At 42.4% G+C, this 23,891-nt stretch overlaps 1 protein-coding gene across 1 annotated transcript in view; it reads right to left on the bottom strand.

Annotated features, from left to right (window-relative positions):
• Positions 1-23,891, bottom strand: part of LOC134359830 (neuronal calcium sensor 1) — an 80,886-nt gene that overhangs the window by 39,766 nt on the left and 17,229 nt on the right. The window contains exon 3 of the mRNA XM_063073549.1: positions 21,418-21,442. Coding sequence (XP_062929619.1) covers positions 21,418-21,442 — 25 coding nt within the window. The remainder of the gene's footprint in view (positions 1-21,417; positions 21,443-23,891) is intronic.

Genomic DNA, 23,891 nt, shown 5'->3' with positions numbered 1-23,891 from the left:
GCAAACTCAATGGGCCAAAAGGCCTAATTCTGTTCCCATGTTTTATTGTATACATATAAGTAACAGATGAACACAGATGAGTTAATAAGTTTGCAGATAAGATTTGTGGTGCTGTGGCTAGCATATAAGACTGCCAAAGGATACAGCAGAATGTAGATCAGTTGCAGATATGGGTGAAAACAAATGGCAGATGGAGCTTAACATAGCCAAATGTGAAGTGGCGTACTTTGGGAAATCAATTTTGAAAGGCACTGTTAATGGCAAGACCTTTAACAGATGTACAGAAAGACTGAGGTCCAAGTAAATAGCTCCCAGAAAGAGACTATACAGGTTGATAGGGTGGTAAAGAAGGTATACGTCATGTTTGCCTTTATTAGTTTAGGAACTGAGTTCAAGAGTCAGGATGCTGCAGCTGCATCTGGAGTCATCCCATTGTAGGAAGAATGTTGAGGCTTTAAAGAGGGTGCAGAAAAGGCTTACCAGACTGTTGCTGTATTGGAGGGCATGTGTTATAAGAGAAATGGGGCAAATTTATATATTTTCTCTTTGGAGCAGCAGAGGTTCAGGACAGATCTGATAGAGGCTTACATGATTATGAACTGCGCAGATAGAGTTGACAGCCAGTATCTTTTTCACAAGGTTGAATGCATTTAAGATTGGGCGGGGGGGAATTCAAAGGAGATGCGCATGGCAAGTTTTGTAAAAACCAACAGTGGTGGATGGCTGGAATGTGCTGCCTTTGGTGGTGTTGGTGAAGACAACTACAATAGAAACATTCAAGAGGCTCTTAGACAGGTATATCAATGTGCAGGAAATGGAACAATATGGATATTGTGTAGGCAGAAGAGATTAGTTTAGCGGACATCTGATTACCAATTTAAATTAGTGTGTCACAACATTATGGGCTGAAAGGCCTGCTCCTGTGCTGTACTGTTCTGTGTTCCATTTTTCACAATCTCCCATTGATTTTACCAATTTACCGTGCCAATTAAATTTTCAACCTGTGCACCTTTGGGATGTTGGGAGGAAACCAGAGCACACAGAGAAAGTGGAAGCATTGACACAGATGGCACCGGATATTAGGTTTGAATTTAGATCACAGGGCTTTTACAAGCAGTTCTTCTAATTGCACGACTGTGCCAACCACAAATTAGAGACACAGGGTCATACAGCATGGGAACAAGCCCTGCAGCCCACTAAGTCCAGGCTGACTGTCTAGCACGCATTTCTACATAAATTTCATTTAATGCTCTCCACACTCTCATCAACTCATTCTGGATTTTAACTACCTCCATGCTTGTGGTAATTTAGAAGGGCCAATTTTTTGAGATGGGGAGGAAATCAGACCACCCAGAAGAAAACTATGAAGTCACAGGGGAATGCACAGACAGCAGGAGAGATCAAGAGGAAATCCAGTTGCTAGAGCTGAGGCAGAAAGCTCTACTAACTAAGCCAGAATGACTCCCCTCAGGGAAAATTCTAGTTTCAGAATAAAGAACACTCATTTAAGATACAGATGAGGAAAAAATGTTCTGATGTTTGTGAATCTTTGCAATTATCTGCTCTAGACAGTTGCAGAGTTTAAAATCACTGAATGTACGAGGGTGGATGATAGGAATGAACATTTGGCAACAGTTACATTCAAACAAATTACATTAACATTCTCAAACACGAGGAAATTTGCAGATGCTGGAATTTCAAGCAACACACATAAAAATTGCTGGTGAACGCAGCAGGCCAGGCAGCATCTATAGGAAGAGGTACAGTCGACGTTTCGGGCCAAGACCCTTCGTCAGGACCTCTTCCTATAGATGCTGCCTGGCCTGCTGCATTCACCAGCAATATTTGTGTGCTACATTAACATTCTGGTTTTTTTAAAAAATTATCTGGTGTATTTTAAACAAGAAATATTATATAAAACATTGTGCACTAATCTTCAAAAACTATTAACATTTCCAATGATCACCTTAACACATTATCCCCAAACTTATTATTACTTGAAAATCTATTAATAACTAGGCAGTCAAAGAAAATATGTAAAATCTATCCTCTGCAAGTACATGACAGAACTTCATAATTTCACTGAATTAATATTTTGCCAAGCAGATTAAAACTTCTATTGTTCAAATGTTAATTCGGTTACTTACTAGACCAGGCAGCATCTAATGTTTAATAAGAAATAACTAAAAGTGAACTAACCTGGTTAAGTTTCAACAAGGACTTATACAGCGTAATCAGTTAAAACAAGCAAATATAAGCCTCGAGTATCAACACCATCATAGGTGCCTTGGGCCAAACAATCAGATTCTGCCCTGGGAGTTCTTGTAAAGGTTACTTAAATATCCAGGATAATTCATTTCCACACCTTTTCAAGACAATAAAGCAGAAACCAGAGTTGCAGAGGGATGGGAACCAGGGTAACAAAAACAGGTACTGGAGTAATAGTGGAGAAAGATGTTGTTAAGCCTACATACAAGGACAGCAATCAAAAGGTTGAGCATGTTAAAACTAATGATCTGAACTGTGTTATGATAGGAAAGGTGGATGAGCACGTGTAATTATTTTCATTACAGCCATTACTGAGACTTGGCTGCAGGATGGACAGGACTGGCAGCTCAGTGTTCCAGGGTTCTGTTGTTTAAAGCTTGGTAAAAAAATGGAAGGGATTAAAGGGATTAGCATTACTAATATCAAAGCAGTGCTCAGTCAGGACAGACTGGAGAATTCGTCTAGTGAGGATTTATGGGTGGCACAGAAATAAGAAAGGTATGACCAAGTTGACGGAATATTATAGACCAGTGGTCCCCAACCACCGGGCCGCGGACCGGTACCGGGCCGCAGAGCATGCACTACCGGGCCGCGAGGAAGCGATATGATTTGGTCAGCTGCACTTTTCCTCATTCCCTGTCACGGCCACTGATGAGCCATTATGCATGCGAGGTCGTGACCCGCGTGTCATCCGTGTCAGGGTGAGAAGGCGATCAACTCCTCGAGCTTGCAAATGACAACAGGCTGAAAAGTATGTTCGACATAACATCTCTGTCGGGATTTTGGATCAAAGTCAAAGCTAAATATCCTGAGATAGCCATGAAAGCGCTGAAAACGTTGCTTCCATTTCCAAAATTTTTCTGCGAAGCGGAGTTTTCTGCAATGAATGCAACGAAAACTAAACTGCGGAATGGACTGGACATCAGGAACCCCCTTTGAGTATCGCTGTCTCCCATCACCCCTCAATAGGACGGTGTTGTTGCAGGGAAACAAGCCCAGGGCTCCCATTGATTCAGCGATATTGGTGTGTTGCAATGATTTTATATATACATACGGGGAAAATATGTGCTGTGCGTTTAATACTCAAATATTACTAAAAATGTTATGATGCTATTGACTTATAAGTGACCTATATAACCATATAACAATTACAGCACGGAAACAGGCCATCTCTCCCCTTCTAGTCCGTGCCGAACGCTACTCTCACCTAGTCCCAACGACCTGCACTCAGCCCATAACCCTCCATTCCTTTCTTGTCCATATACCTATCCAATTTTTCTTTAAATGATCATATCGAACTTGCTTCTACCACTTCTACTGCAAGTTCGTTCAACACTTCAACTCCCTTGATAATTGACTTATCATTATATCCATGCGAGGAAAATGTGCGTTCTGTGTTTAAAATTAAATTCGTTAGATAAACCTTTTTAGAAACAAAATTGAGTGTATTACCCACTTATCACCTATATTCCGGTAGTGATTAACACCCACCCCCACGAACAGAATCGCCAAAAAGTATTTGCTTGGGGAGGGGAAATCGGCAGGTCACAACGCGCATGCGCATTGGTGCCCGCACAAGGCTTCATGGTCATTGTAGTCTTTTGGGTAAACAACTCATTTGACTGCTACTCTTGTTCGTTGGCAACCCTACACCCCGCTCCCCCCACCCCCCCCCCGTCGGCCGGTCCACAAGAATATTGTCAATATTAAACCGGTCCGCAGTGCAAAAAAGGTTGGGGACCCCTGTTATAGACGACCCAGCAGTCCACAGGATTTAAAGGAGCAAACTTGTAGAGAGATTGTGAACTGTTGCAAGAAATGCAATGTCTGGGACTCCCATACTGTTAAAAGACCAGAAGGGATAGTTTGTCAAGTGTGTTCAGGAAAGTTTCCTTAATCAATACATAGAAGTCCCAACCAGCAAGAGTGCAATATTATCATTTCCTATTTGGAAATGAGACAGGGCAGGCGACCAAAGTTTGTGCAGGAAAACACTTTATATCTAGTGATAATAATACCATTAGTATCAAGGTAATTATAGAAAAGGATAGGTCGGGTCTTCGGGTCCACTTCTAAATTGGAGAAAGGTTTTGGTTTTGATAGCATCACAAAAGATCTGCAAATGTGAATTGGAACAGATTGTTTTCTGGCAAAGGTAAGTGGGAGGTCTTCAAAACTGAAATTTTGAAAGTACAGAGTTTGTACGTTCCTGTCAGAATAAAAGGCAAGGATAACAGGCTTATGGAACCTTAGTTTTCAAGAGACAGAGGCCCTGATTAAGAAAAAGCAAGTGCATAGCAGGTACAGGCAAGCAAGAGTAAATTCCGTGCTTGAGTACAAGAAATGCAAGAGAACACTTAAGAAATCAGAAAGGCTAAAATTGCTCTAGCAGACAAGGTGAAGGAGAATCCTAAGGACCTCTACAGATATATTAAGAGCAAAAGGATAGCAAGGGGCAAAACTGGTCCTCTGGAAGATCATAGTGGTAATCTATGTGTAACCCTAAGGTTCGGCCAGCACACGTTTATCCAGGGTAAGACAGCATCTAGTCCAGCCAAACTGAGAAATCTCCTTTGTGCGGTTACAAATCTGAACTGCAACAGTACACCGTATGCAATTAAACAAGTGAACTTTATAAATCTAAATTTGACTATAGGGTTAGTAAAGAAAAGAAAAAGAAAAAGGGCCCTTTTTAGTGAAAGTCTGAAGTACACATTGGAGTTCACAGAATCGTCCATTCAGACCCCCCCGGCCCCCCCCATCGACCTCCTCCAAGCGTCGCTGGCCATTGGACTCTCGGTCCGAGTCCACTCCATCCGGCAGTCTACCAACTCTTAACATTCGTGTCTTCTCTCTTTATGTCTCACCGACAAAAGACCGCGAAATCCCTGCTCCCAGACCCACAAGAACAACATGCCTCTCATTGGCTAACATATATTCCAAAGCCACTGTTATCTCTAGTCATGACCCAAACATTGCTGCTACAGAAAAACTATTACCTTAGCAGTGAAACAATACAGAGAGGCCATTACATTAGCAGTGAAACCTTACAGCGCGTTATACTCTCCCCCCACCAAATTTAGTCATGTCCTCATGACGTTGAGATAATTCGCCAACCTTTCCGGCAAAACACAAAGTCCAATCCAGATGCAAAAGGCAGTGACATAGCTCTCCAAAATGGTAGGGGTCACACTCTGTTCCCCCGGTGCTACATAGGCCAGCCAATCAGGTGGTCTCCTAATTCTCTGAGACCTCCGTACCTCCTCACCTAACTCTTCAGATTCAGTCACTACTGGGGAGACGTCTGGTCTACCTGGCGAGGCCTCCCCCGATCTCTCACTCGCGCCCACCTGCAACTTGGACCCATCTGTCCTGTGGCCAAGCCCCACTTCATCCTTTGCAGGGTCCGCTGCAACCCAGGCTGCCCCCCACTTCACCTGACTCAGTGGGAGAAGGGCTGGAAGTCTCTTCCTCAATCAATGGGGAGTTAGCAAAAGGCAGCATGTACCACATATCCAGGTCCTCATCCTCCGAATCAGTATCCCTCTCAAGGGTGGGGACCAGCCTAACTTCTTCTGTGGGCCCTGCAGCCACCCCGCGTTTCCGCAGAGTCCTCTTACTAGGTGTAGGCTCCAAGTTGGGCTCTGGGTCTACCTGCACTTCTTGTTCCAGGGCAGCAGGTGGTTCCATTGGAGAATCTTGACAGGCCCATTCCCATCCTCTGGTTTCACCCGAAAAACTGGCAAGTTTGACATTTGACTCTCCACCACCTAGGGCTTAGCCACCCAGCAGTCCGCCAACTTATATTTCCCAGGTAGTCACAAATTCCTTGAGGACCCAGTCTCCCAGCAGGAATTGGGAGAACCTCACCTTTTGATCATACCTCCTCTTATTTCCTTGATTCTGCTTGGCAGCCACAACCCTAGCTAATTCATAAGCCCTTTACAGCTCTCTTCTCATGTCAGACACATACTTCAGATAAGTCTTCAGTGGTAAGTCACCCTCGTCAGTCCCAAAACAAAGGTCAATGGACAACCTCGCCTCGCGCCCAAACATCAGATATGGCAAGTGCCCAGAAGCTTCATTTCAAGTACAGTTGTAACTGTGAACCAGATGTCCAATACTTTAACTCCACCTGCTCTTCTTGCTGATCTCCAGGCTTCCAAGCATGTCTAGCAAGGTCTGATTAAATCTCTCAGGCTGGGGATCACCCTGTGGGTGATAGGGCGTATTCCTTGACTTTTCGACCCCAAGCATGCCCAGTAATTCACGGATGAGCCTGCTCTCAAAATCCTGTCCCTGATCACTGTGTATCCACCTGGGAAAGCCATAATAAATTAAAATACTTCTCCCAAACACTTTGGCCACCGTGGACACCCTCTGGTCCTTGGTAGGAAAAGCCTGCGCATATCTAGTGTAGCGGTCTGTGATGACCAAGACATTTGCCGAGTTGCGGGCATCGGGTTCGATTGACAGGAAATCCACACACCAGGACCAGGGCCCAGCACTCTGCAAGTGGGACAAGGGAATTGTCCGCATAGGCAGTGTCTTCTGCCATATGCATCGAATGCACGACTTGCAGTATTCTTTGACCTCTGACTTCATCCAGGGCCAGTAAAACCAGTCTCTGAGCAATCCATAGATCTTTTCCACCACCATATGTCCAGAATCATCATGAAGTGACTTCAACGCAATCCTCTAATACATCTCCAGCAGAAGCAGCCAGCAACGCCGAGGTCGGTCCGGGGGTGACATGACCCGGTACAAGATCTGGTTCCGCAACTCTCAGTAATGGAGGCTCCGATGCGTGTTTCATCTTCTCCGATGAACCATGTCTCCCTTTTTGACCGCTGACCAAATGGTACTGATGCCCAGGTCATCTTGCTGAGCAGCTGCCATTTGCCCAGAACTCAATTCCGGCAGCTGATCTGTCTTCACAGCAGTCAGGTTACAGTAAACTTGGGGGATGGCGTCATCAGAAGCTCCCAATTGATCCACCGTTCGATCTTGCTCCTCCTTTCCCTCTGCCCTCACGGTGGTGACAAACTGATACATGGTCTTCACCCCCAGGGCAGGAATGCTCTCCCACTCCTTGTCCCTATCCAGTCCCTCATGCACCTGTCAGTACAAAGCATCAGCATCAATGTTCCTGTTTCCCAGCTGGTACTTCAGACTGAAATCATAGGCAGACAACGCTGCCAACCACCAATGGCCTGTAGCATCCAGTTTCGCCAAGGTCAGTATATAAGAGGGTTGTTGTCCATTCTCACCTCAAACTTGGGCCCGTAGACACTCAGCTTACCCACCACTGTCCATTTCAATGCCAGAAATTCCAACTCGTGCGTGGGATAGTTTTTCCTCGGAGGGCGACAGACTCTGGCTGACAAACCCAACGGGTCTCAACCCAGTTCCCTGATCCTGATACAAGACGCACCCCCCCCGCAAGCCCTCTCGACTGGCATCTGTGTGCAGTACATACGGCAATCAGGGGTCCGCAAAAGCCAGCACCGACGCTTAGGTCAGCAGCTCCTTCAACGACTGAAAGGCCTCTTCATATTTTGCATCCCACCTTGGTCCAAAGGGCTCCGGCGGGCTAAAATGCACTCCACCCTCCTGTCCTTCCCGCCCCTTCTTCCCCGAGGGAGGGTAATCACACAGAAGCTGATTCAATGAGTGACTCACTTTTGCGTAGCCCTTCATGAACCTCCCATAGTAACCACAGAATCCAAGGAACGAGCGCAGAGCACTCACAGTCTGGGGTCTTGGCCAAGTGGTCACTGCCTCTACCTCAAATGAATCTGTAGCTACTCCATTCCGTGAGACTATGTGCCCAACATAGTTAACAGACGTTTTGCAGAACTGGCGCTTGCCCATGGAAAGTTTTACCCCTTCAGCTTTCAGGCAACCCAGCACCTTCAGTAGCCTTGCTATATGTTCCTCCAAGGTGGATCCAAACACTATGAGATCATCCAGATACACCAATACCTCAAGCAAGTTCATATCCCCCAACCGTCTTCTCCATGACCCGCTGGAAGGTCGCAGGGGCTTCTGATATGCCCTGGGGCATCCTTTCAATCTGGAAAAATCCCGGGGACATATAAATGCTCTCTTCTCTTTGTCGGCCTCACTCATGGGGATCTGGTAATAAACACTCCTCAAATCCAACACACTAAACCACTTTGCACCACCCAGGCAGGCCAGCGTGTCTTCAATCCCCCGGACAGCATACTGGTCAGGGATGGTGCGGCTGTTCAGAGTCCTATAGTCCACGCAAATCCATACCTTCCCATTCTTCTTTCGGCCACCACTATTGGGGACGCATAGGGGCTTCGGAACTTGCTGATGATCCCAGCTTCCTTCAACTTACACAAATGCTGCCGAACATCTTCCACATCTGCAGAGGGCAGTCTCTGACCTCTCTCTAAACGGGGTGTCCTCGGTCACCCGGATAGTGTGACGAGTGCTCTTGGAACAACTCACATCAAACTCATCAGTGGAAAAGACACCTTCCAGCTTCAACATTTTCTCTACCAACCTCCTCTTCCTACCTGCAGGAACCGGGGAGTCCCCGAAGTCGAATGAATCAGCGGTCAACTTTCCCCCTTTTTCCAATCGTTTCTCCCCAGCTTGTCTCAGAGGGACACTAGACATTACTGTCACTGGGAACAGATGCGCAAGACAGCACAACTGAGGGCTTCTGCAGTTCAGGCCTCACCAGTACCCCAGCAGGAAATCCCAACTCCTCCTCATGGTCTTCCGGAGTGCCAACAAGAGGGCCTCGCCCTCAGGCACTCCAGGAAATTTAGGGGTTCCCATCACTCTCCCTACTTCCCCGGGCCGTACCACCATTGGCTTTTCTTGGGTGAACCACACAGTCCCTCATCTCAAGTCGGTATCTGGCCCAATGCAGCCTCGCACTTCCTCAAAAGCAGCTCGAAACCCCGGGTGCACAATGTTCCCAGAAAGCTCTTAGCAGCCTTCTCCTTGCAGGTACCCAGGAGCCTCCTCACAAGAGGGGCGTTGGTCCCCAGCAGAATTCAAAAACAGCCCTTCTCAATAGGGTCCAGACAAACCAGCACTAATGTATCAAGGACCTCAAACTCTCCCACATTGGCCTCAGAGAACTCCAACTTCACTGACAAATAACCGTCCCATGGATAATCACTAGCACTAAGCCCCCAGATCTCCAGTGTCCTGAATGGTGTCAATGATAGATGCTTCAGTTACCAGCTGTAAAACGAACGGTACAACAACATGACCTGCGACCCGATGTCGAGTATGGCTTTAGAATAAATACCCTCTACCTGTAGCAACACACTGGAGCATGGTCCCACTAAGCCTTAGGAATAGGGTCTTTCGCTTTCGGAAGCTCATTGGTATACTGCTGGGAACGTGTTCCCCCAGAGACACCAGGACGTTCCCTCACTGGGTCTCCTCTATGTTTTCCCAATGACTCTCTCTGCGTAGGTACCCGGGGGCTCACTCTGACGTGACAACAGCTGCTAACAGCCCTCCGCATTGTTCGCCCCCTTATGGGATCCACCCCCCCATCAGCTCCATCACATGGGGGCGGAGTCACACCCGCTGACAACAGCCGAGACATCTCAGTTCGCAACTCTGCCACAATCTCTTCTACTGCTCCCCGGAGCAGGCTATTCGTGGTCACTTGACCACAAGGAGCTACTACTGAGAACTGTACCCTGCTGACGGAGCCCTCCCGTGCCTCCGATTCGTCGTCCTCCTCTCATATCTCTCTGATCAGCTCGGTGGGGGGGGGAGGGGCGCACCTTACAAGACTGTCGGAGATCCCAAGCAATCAGGTCCTGGGACTGGGCCCTCTTGGCTGTCTGGTCCATTCTTAACTGATCCACCTCAGCCGCCTGAATGACCCCTGTGCGCCGCAAACAATTTAGCTGCCTCTCTAGCCGAAAGATGTAAGAAGAAAGCTTCTCCCCCTTCTCCTGAAGCATGATCTGAAACCCCATGAGCTCCAGTGGGCTCCCTGTCGTACCAAAGGCGCTCTCCAATGCGTCCAGGTAATCGGCAATGCTAGGTAAGGGTTGGCGTGTCTTCACAGCTCTCACCACATCAGCGACCCGCCCACTCAAACTTTCAACCAATCGCTGTTGCTTTACATCACGAAGGCACTGCCATTCATCTAACAACTGACAGGTCTGCGCTGCCCAATTCTTATACTCCTCTTCCCCTTTAGGGGTGGCTCTTATTCCAGAGAATAGGCGGAGCCTATCATAGCAGGGAATATGAACCTGGGCGTTTTTCCATTTATTCGCGAGAGGAGGTTAGGAAAGATACTACCTCAGAATTCTCACTTTTCACTGGAGGACGGGGACTAATTAGACATTTCAAATCTGACCACTCCTTCCCCTCACTTCCCCTGTCTTTGAAGTCTCCGCCCCCAGCTACGGGAAGCTCGATTTGTGACTCAAACTGCCCTGGTACACTCTCCTCCTCCCTGACAGTACGGACAGGCCATGGCCCTGCCTCACCTGGGGCACTGATAGAAGTGGGTGATTCCACCGCCGTTACGTCAGCACTAGTCTGAACTAAAACAAGTTCTGAGTCCACCATTTTATCAAACCTCCACGCTAGAACCTCAACTTTGCCAACAGCTTTAACCATATTCAAAAATTGAATAAACACTTCATTCGGGGTACAAATATCCACCCCACTCAACACGCACGCATTAGTTACCGGTATCCCCATGAGGCACGCCAGCACTCCACGATGCCAGCATCCATACCAGACTTAAAACACACAACCCACTGATTCAATGCATAGGGCAATCACACAGCATCCAACGGAATCAATCCTATACAAATTACAGAGGTGGTGGTGTTTACTGTCCTGACGCAAATTAGGGCAATGCTCCCTCGGAACCTGTGGGAAGCTAGTGCAGAAATTGCAGGGTCTGTAGCAGAGATATTTAAAACATCCTTAGCTACGGGTGAGGTGCCAGAGGACCGGAGGATAACTAATGTTTCTTTGTTTTTAAAGAAAGGCTCCAAGTTCAAAGTACATTATACAACCCTAAGGTTTGTCTTTCTACAGACAACCATGAAACAAAGTAACAGCATGGAACCCGTTCAAATCACTCTATTTGCAAACGACAAAAAAAAGTGAAAAACAATAAAACATCAAACTACAGAATAAGCCAGGAAATTATAGGTCGATGAGCCTGACATCAGTAGTGGTAAAGTTATTGCAAGGTATTCTAAGGGACCAGATATACAAGTACTTGGATAAACAGGGACTGATTAGGTATTGTCAACGTGGCTTTGTCTGGCAAGTCGTGACTAACCAATCTGTATACAGTTTTGAGGAAGTTACAAGGAAAGTTGATGACAAGGCAGCTGATGGACTTTAGCAAGGCCTTTGACAAGGTCCTGAATGGGAGGTTAGTCAAGAAGGTTCAGTCATTAGGCATTCACTATGAGGTAGTAATTTGGATTAGATACTGTCTTTGCGGTAGAAGCCAGAGAGATGTTGTAGATGATTGCCTCTATGACTGGAGGCCTGTGACTAATGGTGTACTGCAGGGATTGGTGCTGGGTCTATTGTTGTTTATCTATATTAACAGTCTGGATGACAATGTGGTAAACTGGATCAGCAAATTTGCTGATGACACCAAGATTTGGTGTGTAGTGAACAGCGAGGAAGACCAAAGCTTGCAGTGGGATCTGGACTAGGAGTAAAATGGGCTGAAAAATGGCAGATAGAATTTAATGCAGACAAATGTGAGGTGTGGTACTTTGGGAGGACCAACCAGGGTAGGTCTTACACAGTGAGCAGTAGGGCACTGAGAAATGCAGTACAGCAGAGAGATCTGGGAATACAGATCCATAATTCCTTACAAGTGGCATCACAGATAGATAGGGTCATAAAGAAAGCTTTTGGCATTTTAGCCTTCATAAATCAATGTATTGAGTACAGGAATTGGGATGTTATGTTGAAATTGTATGTCGTTGAGGCCTAATTTGGAGTACGTGTGCAGTTTTGGTCACCTACCTACAGGTAAGATGCAAGTAAGATTGAAAGAGTGCAGAGAAAATTTACAAGGATGTTGCTGGGACTTGAGGACCTAGGTTATAGGGAAAGGTTGATTAGGTTAGGACTTTAGGGATCAAGGGGAGATCTGATCGTGGTATACAAAATTATGAGCGGTATAGAAAGGGAAAATGCAAGCAGGCTTTTCCTTCTGAGGTTGGGTGAGCCTACAACTAGAGGTCATGGGTTAAGGGCCAAAGGTGACACATTTAAGGGCAAAATGAGGAGTAACATCTTCACTCAGAGGGTGGTTGGAGTGTAGAACAAGCTGCCAGTGCAAGTGGTAGATGCAGGGTCAATTTCAACATTCAAGAAAAATTTGAATAGGTACACGGATGAGAGAGGTATGGAGGGCTATGGTCCAGTGCAGGCTGATGAGACTAGGCAGATTAATGATTCTCCCCAGACTAGATGGGCCAAAGGGCCTGTTTCTGTTCTGTGTTCTGACTATCAACAGCCTCAGATTCAGCTCCTAATAATTGTTATGTACCCCGTAACTGGGTTGCCAAACCAGCAGAAATGGATCACTCAGTTGGAGTCTGGATTACTAGAACTTAGAAAGTTTTATTAAAGAAACAAGCAACACAGTAATCAAAAGGATAATAAATGTAACAGTTCAGCAATGATAAACACACATGTGCACAGAATTAAGATAACAGGATCAATCAAGCTCTATCGTTGTCTAGGGGTAAATGACCAATTTCAAAGTGACACAAAGTCCAGTTCAATTTAGTTCAGTTCGCAGTAATCGTTGCCATGGCGATGGACAACGTGGGGGGAAGGAGAGAGAACGAGAACGACTGATCATTCAAAACGGCTTCCACTCACAGACCTGCGATATTGCTCACAAGCAGCTTTCGGGCGAGTCCTTTGTGATGTCACCTGGGGTCACCGACTGTGACCCCTCCTCCAGATGCGGTCGATCCTCTGCAGTGAACCCGGCACCCAAGCGAGGGTGGACACACACCGGGTTCCCGCTGATCGTACCTTTCCACCCTGTGCGTTTATGGCCCGATACTTCCCACCGACTTGTGAGAGGCGCACCGCTTTCAGGGTCTCGTTACCTCGGGTGTCGTGTGTGTCGCCTTAGCGAACCTGTCCCTTTTTATCCCCCTGCTGGGGTATCGCCTGTCCATCACTTCAGACAGTTCAGGGTTCAAAGGGGGAGCCGCTCTAGACAGCTCTCTCTCCCGTCCCTTCATTACACATCTCCAAATCGCCTGTTCATCACTTCAAACAGTTCAGGGTACAAAGGGGGAGCCGATCTTGACAATACCCAGACTGATGGCTCCTTCATTAACATCTCCAAATGCTGCTTCATTGTGTGCCTTATCTCTCCTTCCTCTGAGGACAGGTGGCAGACCAACTGCTGATGCCACTGGTGCTAGCCCAGGCCAGCAAACATCTTAATTTATGTGTATTCTCGTCACATAATTTACACAGAAATGACAATCTACACAAAAGTTATTAATCACCATGACAACATGAGTTAAAGTGGAACTCATGTTGGTGTGTCCTGTTTTCTGTGATATCACTCCTGAGAAACATTGTACCATTTCTTAATGCATGTATGCATTTTTAAATGACAATAAAAGAGGATTGAGTGTTCTCATAATCTTATCCAGTTAGAACAGTGCAACAATAACTGAGTAAATTATTCAATGCCATGGGTGTCAACTGTCAATGAACCAGATATAACAAGGAAAATTCTCAACAATAGAGGAAAATTCACTTACAGGAACTACAAACCCATTAAAGTGGCAATTGCATCAAGATAATATGATGTGCTTCTAATTAAATAAAAACTTTTGTGCAAAGGGGGAATCTATCTTGTTCAAGTGGCTGTTAAAATCTGAAGTACTTCATATTATTATTTGTCACCATTGTTTAGAAGCTTTGAAATAAAACTACAGAATTTTTCCTGAAGATTTTTTGAACATGGCATCCTTCAATTGCTGTTGTCAGCTTCTGGCTATTTGGTCGTTACTCCAGCTTAACCCCGGCCCCTCCCCCCCTTAAGCTTTTTTTTTAAGATTATGAAGACACGTAGTCCTCTTTTATTGTCATTTATTAATGCATGCATTAAGAAATGACACAATATTTCCTCCGGTGTGATATCACAAAACACAGGACAGACCAAGACTGAAAAAACTGACAAAACCACATAATTATAACATATAGTTACAATAGCGCAACAATACCATAACTTGATGAAGAAGTCCATGAGCACAGTAAAAGTTCAAAGTCTCTCAAATGTCCCACATCTCACGCAGACGGGAGAAGGAAGAAAAACTCTCCCTGCCATGCTGACCACAGTCTGACTCAGTCATCCGAAAACTTCGAGCTCTGATCAGCTCTCCAACACCGAGTACTGAGCGCCATCTCTGTCCGAACAATTCTACCTCAACCTCGGTCGCCAACAGCAGGCAAAGCCGGGGATTTTGAGGCCTACCCTCCGAAAGATTCCCGACCACGCAGTAACAATGGCAGCGAACAAGCGTTCAGAAATTTCTCCAGATGTTCCTCTGTGCTTTTACGCCCATTCTCCATCAAATCAGAATTGTCCACGGCCCCTATTTAACAGATACGGTATCATTTTTCACCGGCGCACGCGCGCTGCTCTCTCCTCCCACTTAAAGCATTGTTAAAATAAAAACTACAAATTTAAATTTGTAGGCTGCCAAATTTAGAAACACCAGGAAACAAAATGAAAATTAAAACTAATGATAGGTAGAATAGTCTTAGAAATTAGTGAACAAAATCTAGAACAATTTTGTTAGTCTTCATAGGAATGTTTACACACCGTTTAAATAAAAGTATCGCCTTGAGTTCCGAAAATTCACACCAACGATATATGCACCCTTCTCAAGCTTACAGAGAAGGAATTGAATTACCAATGGCCCAGATTGTGCAATTGTTACACTGCAGAACTGAATGTAATTTGTAGCTTAAACAGAAATCAAAGAAGTTTCTCTGAATGATACATTTCTCCTGTTAATGTCCTTGCAAGTCTTTTTGAAAAATTACTGAATTGTCAAGAAAAATATTTTAGACACTTTCAGCTGTAAAAGTTCTTAGATGAGCTTTTTGAATAAAGTGTAATTACAAGTTCTTTGTAGTATATCAAGCCAAAAATATTGAACTCCTTGCTGTCCAGAGAGAAATAAGTATATAGAGTGCAATGTCCAAATAACTTAAAATTCCATTCTAATTCATTTTACTTTTGTTTCAACTCAATCTGAAAGCTCCAAAATTTAGTTTCTCTGTAATTAAAAACATAGACCTTATGTTTCTAGTTTTGCTGCCTGTATGAATGCAACTAGATTTGCTGCTAAACCTGCTTAACAATATTACTTCTGTCCAATGCGAAGAATCCTTATGATGGCTCCAGAATTAAACTAATCCCTCAAAAGTGCAATTCCATGCTACAGGGATCCTTTGACCCTTATGGCCAGTAATCTTGGAGGTCACCTTATCATTGACTGCAACATTTCAGGAAATTAGCTGTGACATTTTACTGGAACTTGTTTTTAAAAAAGAAAACTAAAGCAATGAGTAACAGGAAATATACATCAATGGATAGGAACTGGAGACTATATCCATATTCTACCAATGTTCACTTCGATTTCATCCCTCCCCATTCCCCCATGCTTCATCCCAAAGATAAGTGGGCTGTAATTTTCTTTAATCTGTGTAGACAATTGAAAGAACCTGGAAAAGTTGATGGGAATATATGGCAGACACCCCACCTCTCCCGGATGTTCCGGGAGTCTCCCGCATATTGATAGAGGCTCCCTGATGCCCGGAAATTATATACAATATCCCGCAAATCAATTTTTTTGAGAGTGAGAGCGAAAGCCAGCATCCTGATTGATCTCTCTTCGTGCTAAGCAGCCCTATCAGTTTTCTCTGTGGGCGGGCTTTACAGTCGACCTCAGAAATAATGACAGTGTTGCTCGCTGCACTGTTTGCAACAGTGACTTTTCTATTGCCCATGGTGAGTTAAAATGTAAAAGACATGTTGAGGTGAGTTTAACAAGTGTCATTCGTTCATTAGCGTAGCTAACATTATTTAAACTAGCTGGCTAGCTGCTAAGGAGCTACTCTATTGATGTCCTATGTGATGATGCCAAACTCCCTGTAGACTTGCTTAAAGTTGTAATAGAATAAACATGATAATATGTACATATTTTAATGTCACCTTTTCTGCATATACTCAACTTGGTTTACAGATCAGACAAAATCACTAAACAAAGTATTACATACACCCTTGGAGGTCGACCGGGTGGGGAGATATGGGGTTGCGGGGGGGGGGGGGAGGGCAGGCCGGTGGTGCTACCTCCCTGAAATGAGTTTTTGCAGGGTGGGATGTCTAATATGAAGAATAAAATGGGTTAAATTATGATCAGTGTAAATAATGCCTGCTGGTTGGTGTGGAATTGGTTGTCCAAAGGGTCCATTTCCCATGCTCTACCACCTTAGATGAATTTCTGATTATAATCAGGAGGGAGAGTTTGCTCAATCATGAGCTCATCCTTAAACATCTTTTATTTCCCCATTGGACTGTGTATTGTGAAACAAAAACTAATAAATATAGTATCATAAAGTAAAGGGAACATGAAAAGCTGTTGATAACAGAATTAAAGTCTTCGTAATAAGAACTCTTTGTAGCCAACTCAATCAAAGATGCATTGATATTTAAAACTTCTTGCAAAATACTACATGGTAGCCCTGTTTTAGCTTCAATATTAGTTTATTGTTTCATGTATTTAAAATACAAGTAAATATATGCAGAAATCACAGCTACAGATTTTTTTCTGTGGTAAACGTCAAAGCAGTGTTGGGACCAGAAGCATTGGCTATTAATTTGCCTCACAGATATTGCTTGATCTGTTCTGTTGCTTCAGCAGCCTGTTTTGGCAACAAATTCCAGCATCTGCATCATCTGTGTCTAGATTCAGGCATTTGCATGGAGGGAGGAAGATGAGTGAAGAAATTTGGTCCAGAACCTCAGAAACCTTGACATTTTCTTTCCATATCACACCATCTTTTGCAGTTCTCCATCACCTTACCCTATCATTCAGTTATCATGGCTTGTCCAGCAGGAATATTTAAAAACACTTAACTCAGCTTAGCTTTATTTTATTTATTCAGATAGTGTTGTAGAAAAAAGTACATTCTGGGACAAGAATTCCCATCATTCACTAATCACTGCTGAAAATATAGTCTGATTATTGTAATAACAGAACACAGTGGCCACATGTTTTCACTGTGTATGAAAGTTTATTTATATTCAAAAATGTGATGTAGATAAAATCCCAGTGACTCTATTCAGGAGAACAGTTTTTTTTAAAAAAAAGAATTATAAACTTGCTTAAAGCATCAGTTCAGGTGAAGAGAATGGATATTTGCCATTAGTGGGAATGTCCACTCAAATTCACAATATTGCACAGTATTGGTTTAATGTAGTGCAATTTAAAGTAATGATCTCAGCAGCTGGACCCAGACTAAATAATTTCAGTGACATGATGTTGTGTTTATCCTTCAGCCATGGGAGATACAATAAAGACAAGAAAATCAACAAGTAAAGCAAGTCTTTAGAAGGGTGGTTAGAAAAAGCTATACTATAAACCTGGTTTTATTTTTGTTATTCCTTTATGCGTGGTTATGAAGTAAACTTAGAAAAAATCATGCCGCAATTATGGCTATTTACCCATAAAGAGCACCTACCATGAGGATATCATTAAAGCATGACTCACTTACATGGGGAATTTGCTGCCTCTTTTATTTGCAGTTATAAAGACAAAAGGTCATTGATCTAAAACATTTTCTCCACAAATGCTATGCAACCTACTCAGCTTTTGCAGGATTTCTTGTCATATTTGATTTCCAGCCTTTGGAGTAATTTGTTTTCTATTCACACCACTTTGTCTCCGATTGTTATGGCTCTTACTGATTTTTGATTGCTGCTTCCTTTCTTCTTTACTCCATTCAACATGTCGATCCCAACAATAAAAATTATTATTCAACTTCACATTTATCTATGAATTTCTCACCAGCACCTTTCAAAAAGGAATGTATTCTGTGATATTGTAATGATTAACTTTAAAACAACCCTTAAAGATGCACGTAGTTATAAACACAAAGATTCTGCAGATGCTGGAAATCCAGAGCAACACACAAAATGCTGGAGAATCTCAGGTCAGGTAGCATCTATGGAAATGAATAAACATTTAATGCTTTGGGCTTAAATCATTCATCAGAAAGGAAGTGGGAAGAAGCCAGAACTAGAAGGTGGGAGGATGGCAGGAGGGGGAAAAGAAAGAGTACAAGCTAGAAGATGATAGGTGGTGCAGCCAGGTGGGTGTGAGAAAGAAAGTAGGCAGTGATAGGTGGAAAAGGTAAAGGGCTGAGAAGGAATCTGATAGGAGAACAGAGTGGATCATGGGGGAAAGGGAAGGAGGAGAGGCACCCAGGCAGGTGACAGGCAACTGAGGAGAAAAGTGAGGTGAGATTGGAACTAGAGTGGGGAATGGAGGAAGAAGGAAGGGGTAAAAATAACCTGAAGTTAGAGAAATTGATGTTCATGCCATCAGGTTGGAGGCTCCCAGACAGAATATGAGCTGTTGCTCTTCCACCCTGAGAGTTGCCTTGTCATAGTAATAGTGGGGACCATGGACCAACATGTCAGAATGGCAAAAGGAACTAAAATGGTTGGCCACCAGGAAATCCTGCTCTTTGAAGATGGAGTAAAGTGGCCAAAGTGCTCCCCCAATCTACATCAGGTCTCACCAATGAAAAGGAGGCCACATTGGGACCACTGGACACAGAAGACGACCCCAACAGACTTGCAATTGAAGTGTGCCTCACCTGGAAGGACTGACTGGGGCTCTGGAGGTCAGCAATGCTGGTGAAGCAATGATGCAATTTTCAATCGCAAAAGAACTCCATCCAGTGAAACAACACAATTCAAGACTATCACATTTATTCAGAAATGTTCCTAAGACAAAGGGATGATGTTTTTAGGGCATTATGAGCGCCAAGCAGAATCCACTGGTTAACAAGCAGTAAACAGTGGCTAATATTCTTTCAGAAAATCATTAAAATGAATTTTCCCCAAAACTATGCAGAATTAATAGCACAAGAGACATGTTCAAATGAGAATATTTCCAACTCTGCATGGCCAAAATCATTTGCTTGATTAAACAAATTAATCCACTGTATAGACATCTTATGAAATGCTGGGTAATGCTGCAAGATGCAATGCAATGTTTTAAGAACAAAATGCTATTCTGATTGGAAGTCCCAAACAACCCACATCTAGTCCATAAGTACGGCTCCAAAATATCACACACACATGATGCTAGACGAACTCTGCAGGCCAGGCAGCATCTATGGAAAAGGGTAAACAGTCGCTATTTCAGGCCAAGACCCTTCATGAGGACTGAGCATTTATGGAAAAGAGTAAACAGTTGACATTTTGGGATGAGACCCTTCATCAGGACTCCACTGGATCCAAAGTATTACACTGTGCTCCAAATTCAATGAGGTTTACTAAAAAAGTGCTTACCAAGGATTAACATTTCTGACAGATAGGCATGAACTCAATGGAGACAGCTCTCTTGAGTTTTTCCTGACTGAAGGCATTGGATATTAGCCGAACAATGACAGGATCCTCTCCAAGCTCTAAAGTCAGTATGAGCAGTTTTGCTACTTCACTGAACAATAATAATAAGATAGATAAATTATATGAAATTAAATGTGAATTGGAAGTAGACTTAATTAAGCTTAATTGATCTTGCATTAATCTTGTAAACTGTCAACCCAAGTATGATCGTTCATATTCACTCTTGAATTTATGCATTTTTATGCATCACAATCACAAGGTTCTTTCTTCAACAATGACTGGACAATAACATGATGAAATATTTATATCAGACTGTAGCTTGACTAAGATAATTTACAAATCCGACTGAATACCATAAGTGAAAATACAGCAATGGCAAAAGCACTATTGGTGGCTTGGCAAACATACTCAAAGATACAGCTTTTCTAAGGGGAAACCAAAACCTATTTTTAAAAAAATTATAAAAGTCACCTTGAGTTTGAGAATGATCATAAAGTCAGAAATATCACATAAAATTTATGACTTGAGGATAATGCTTGTATGTAATCTCAAAATTAATCTTGTCCCCACTCACTTGATTTACAGGTAGTTTTTTTCAACCGTCATACACACCACTCTCTCAATTAAGGTTAGATTTATTTGTGTCCTCTTTTTTTCTCTCTATCCAATTTCCCCTCTAGGTCTGCAGATTGGCTAAACTTGCAAGCTGCTTACATACCTTAGCATTAACTGAAGAATAACATCTCCATCAGATTGCAGCTGGACGAACATAATTTATAAATCCAACTAAATACCATCTCCAGTCATTTGTAAAATGAAAACAACAATGCTAAAAGTACTATTGGTGGTTTGGCCATCAAAGACAACTTGTCATAGCTTTACTAAGGAGGAGGAACAACAAAAATTATCAAAACAGTCACCTTGAGTTCTTGAATGATCACAAAGCCAGGAATATCATGACGTCAAATGTGTAAAACTATAAGTTAAAAGACTGTTTAAAAAAACATTAACGACCTTGCACTTATTGATAATCTATTTGTTGCTCATCAAGGATGAAAATGCAGGATCTGTGAGCATATTCTTTGTTTGGTACTTCACCAGCTTCTAAAAATTATACACAATTTGAAAAAAATATATATCAACTCCAAATGAAGAACAGGGTTCTTTACTAACTTTTCCATCATTGAACAAATGCATCAATTTGATACAAGCTGGACAACAAAGAGGCATAACCACGTCAAAAGATTCTAACTTTGATCCTGTTTGACCAAATAATTCCAGCAAGCGACAGATTTTTTCTGATCCCTGATGCAATAAAATCATTCTAAGTTTTCCTACCATATTTTTGAGACCATTTTACTAAGTATAATTAAATTCCAAAATCTATGATTTTTCACAACTTACATTAAGTTTCATTTACCATTGGATTTCTTATTATTTAAGAATACTGTACTCACCACTGCTGGACTTCTTTCTCAGTAACTGCAAAAGAAAGACAAGTTACCAGATTTATCAAATAATAATGAATTTATGTATGCACATACACAACATGCATCTCCAGGCACAATATCATAGCAAAGGGAATATTTCATGTTCTTAAAATATATTTTCTTATTTAGTTTGAATTACAAATTGAAACCTCTTAGGTTAACAAATTTCTCAATTCCTTCCTCGCCAAATCCTTATCCTGATCCAGGTTTTTCAAGCGAAGGAACCAGACTTCCAAAGCTGACTGTGAAAAGAATATGCCAACAACAGTCTGTCCCTAGCAGCAACAAATCATTAGGTTTTGTGAATCAAACAGTGCTGCAATGCCCCCTAAAAAGCAGCAGCTAAATCTTCTGTAGTCTATTAAATTTTCTAAACTCAAGCCAATTAAAACAAAAGGCAAAATCGGTCAGGAAATATATACTTTACATGAGAAACAAGTGCAATTGAATTACACTAGGCCTATCATTTAACCTTTACTCTTTGCTCCTCTAATTTTCCTCCAGCAGAAATCAGTTTTGCAGTGTCCAAGTATTAGTAATATATTCTGTGGGAAAAATGACACAGAATAATAATGACTGAAGTTTTATTTTAAATACATGTGCTTCATGTCTGTGAGCTTCATGGCAATTTGCCTTGCTAATATGATGAACTGAGACCAAGGATTGGGCCAATTGAGGGGACTTGGATCCAAGGACTCAATTTGGTTCGGAATGTTGTTGCTCAATTCTATCATTTGCATGATTTGTGTTTTTTTTCTCTTTCTCTGTGCATTGGGTGTTGGTCTTTATACTTTTTAATTGGGTTTTTTCAGGTTTCTTGTTTTGTGGCCGCCTGTAAGCAGACAAATCTCAAGGTTATACAATTTATACATTCTTTGATAATAAATGTAACTCTGAATTTTAAAAAGTATACTTTTATACTTATCCTACATGTAATCATTTAAAATATTTACTACAGCACCCTTCTTCAGCCTTTTGTGCTCTGTTCTCCTGTGCATGCTGCATTGGATGGTGAATATATTTTCCTTTATGTCAGAAGAATGAAGGTACCACAAAATAACAGCTAAATCCAGTATTGTCCTTATTGTGTCAAATCACATAGTACTAGCTAGTGGTCAAGCAAGGCACTGAAGCTATCCCTAACACTCCAGTGCAGCTTGTGCCACATTCTTGGCTCAGTATTTATCAAAGCCGTGGTTTTAACTTCATCATGCAACTTCAGAAGATGATATAGCTTGACAGCAAGTGCAAAAGTTAATAGGAATTGCTATAATTTGAAAGAGCTGTTAATATAATGGGAAAATAGTCATAAATGTTTTTGTGCTGAAACATGCAGAGAAACGTTTTCCCCCCAGGAAGAATCAGTTAAGTGCTAGAAGTGGTATGAAGGACAAATGCAGGAAGCAATTTAATTGAGAAATAAAAACTATTTTGTCTTAATACTCCATTCAGATATTTTCAATTCAATTTACTGACCTGAAATGTTAACTCTACTTCTCATTCCACAGATGCTGCCTGACTTATTGTTTCACCATCTTCTCTTCCTCAGTTTTAAAAAAAAATGCAATCCTTTAGGCTTTCTTGACCACCTTACTGCAATATCCTGCTGTTTTCAGACCTATGATCATTTACACAAAGATCCCTTTTTGATAAAGTGTCCCACCATTCAAGTTCCCTTGTGAGATTTCTCCCTACAAATGCATTAAATTCCACAGAAATGATTTGGAAGTTTTTTTGCCATTTTGCTTAACCAATTACATTTTGGAAACCCACTGTTTGTTTCCTCACATTCAATGACAGACCCAATTTTTGTATCATTCTCACGCTTTTAAAACATGATCTCTACATTCAAGCCAAAATCATTAATACAGATAAAATTAGGCAAGATGTCCTGTTCTGAGCCTGCAGAACCACTCTGGAAACTGTATTCCAGTTACAATAACAATTTCCCTTTGCTTTGTTACACATCCAAGTTGCCTTTTTCCCTTGAACCATCATTACAGAGTGATGAAAGATCATGTTGTTTACTAATGAAAGAATTTTATCACATTTGACACTAATAAAGTTAAATTAATAAAATCACTACAGGACTGCAGTTAAATTTTGACAGTGTTCATGTTCTTGTTCATAATCTTTTGACTTCTTTATTAGAATAAACCTGGTCTTAAAACTATACATTCCCCCCACCACCCCATTTCACAGAAGACATCTTATCGCAAAGCTTTCATTTTGAACAACTGCTACTAACGATGCCTACTTGAAAGATTTTGCCATTTTACATAGATTGCATGAGATTAGAAATGTTTGACCTGTCAAACTAATGAAGCATTAAGATCAATAAGATAGAATGAGAAATATAAAACTGATTTTAATTGCTTAAGTAGATAGTTTTAAACAATTTTTTGCTCCTCAGAAGTGTATGACCAGTAGAAAAATAGCTC

Source organism: Mobula hypostoma, chromosome 21 (genome assembly GCF_963921235.1).
Source record: "Mobula hypostoma chromosome 21, sMobHyp1.1, whole genome shotgun sequence".
In the NCBI taxonomy this organism is placed as follows: Eukaryota; Metazoa; Chordata; class Chondrichthyes; order Myliobatiformes; family Myliobatidae; genus Mobula; species Mobula hypostoma.
Note: the sequence above shows the minus strand (reverse complement) of the source record. Positions and strands in the feature narration are given on the sequence as shown.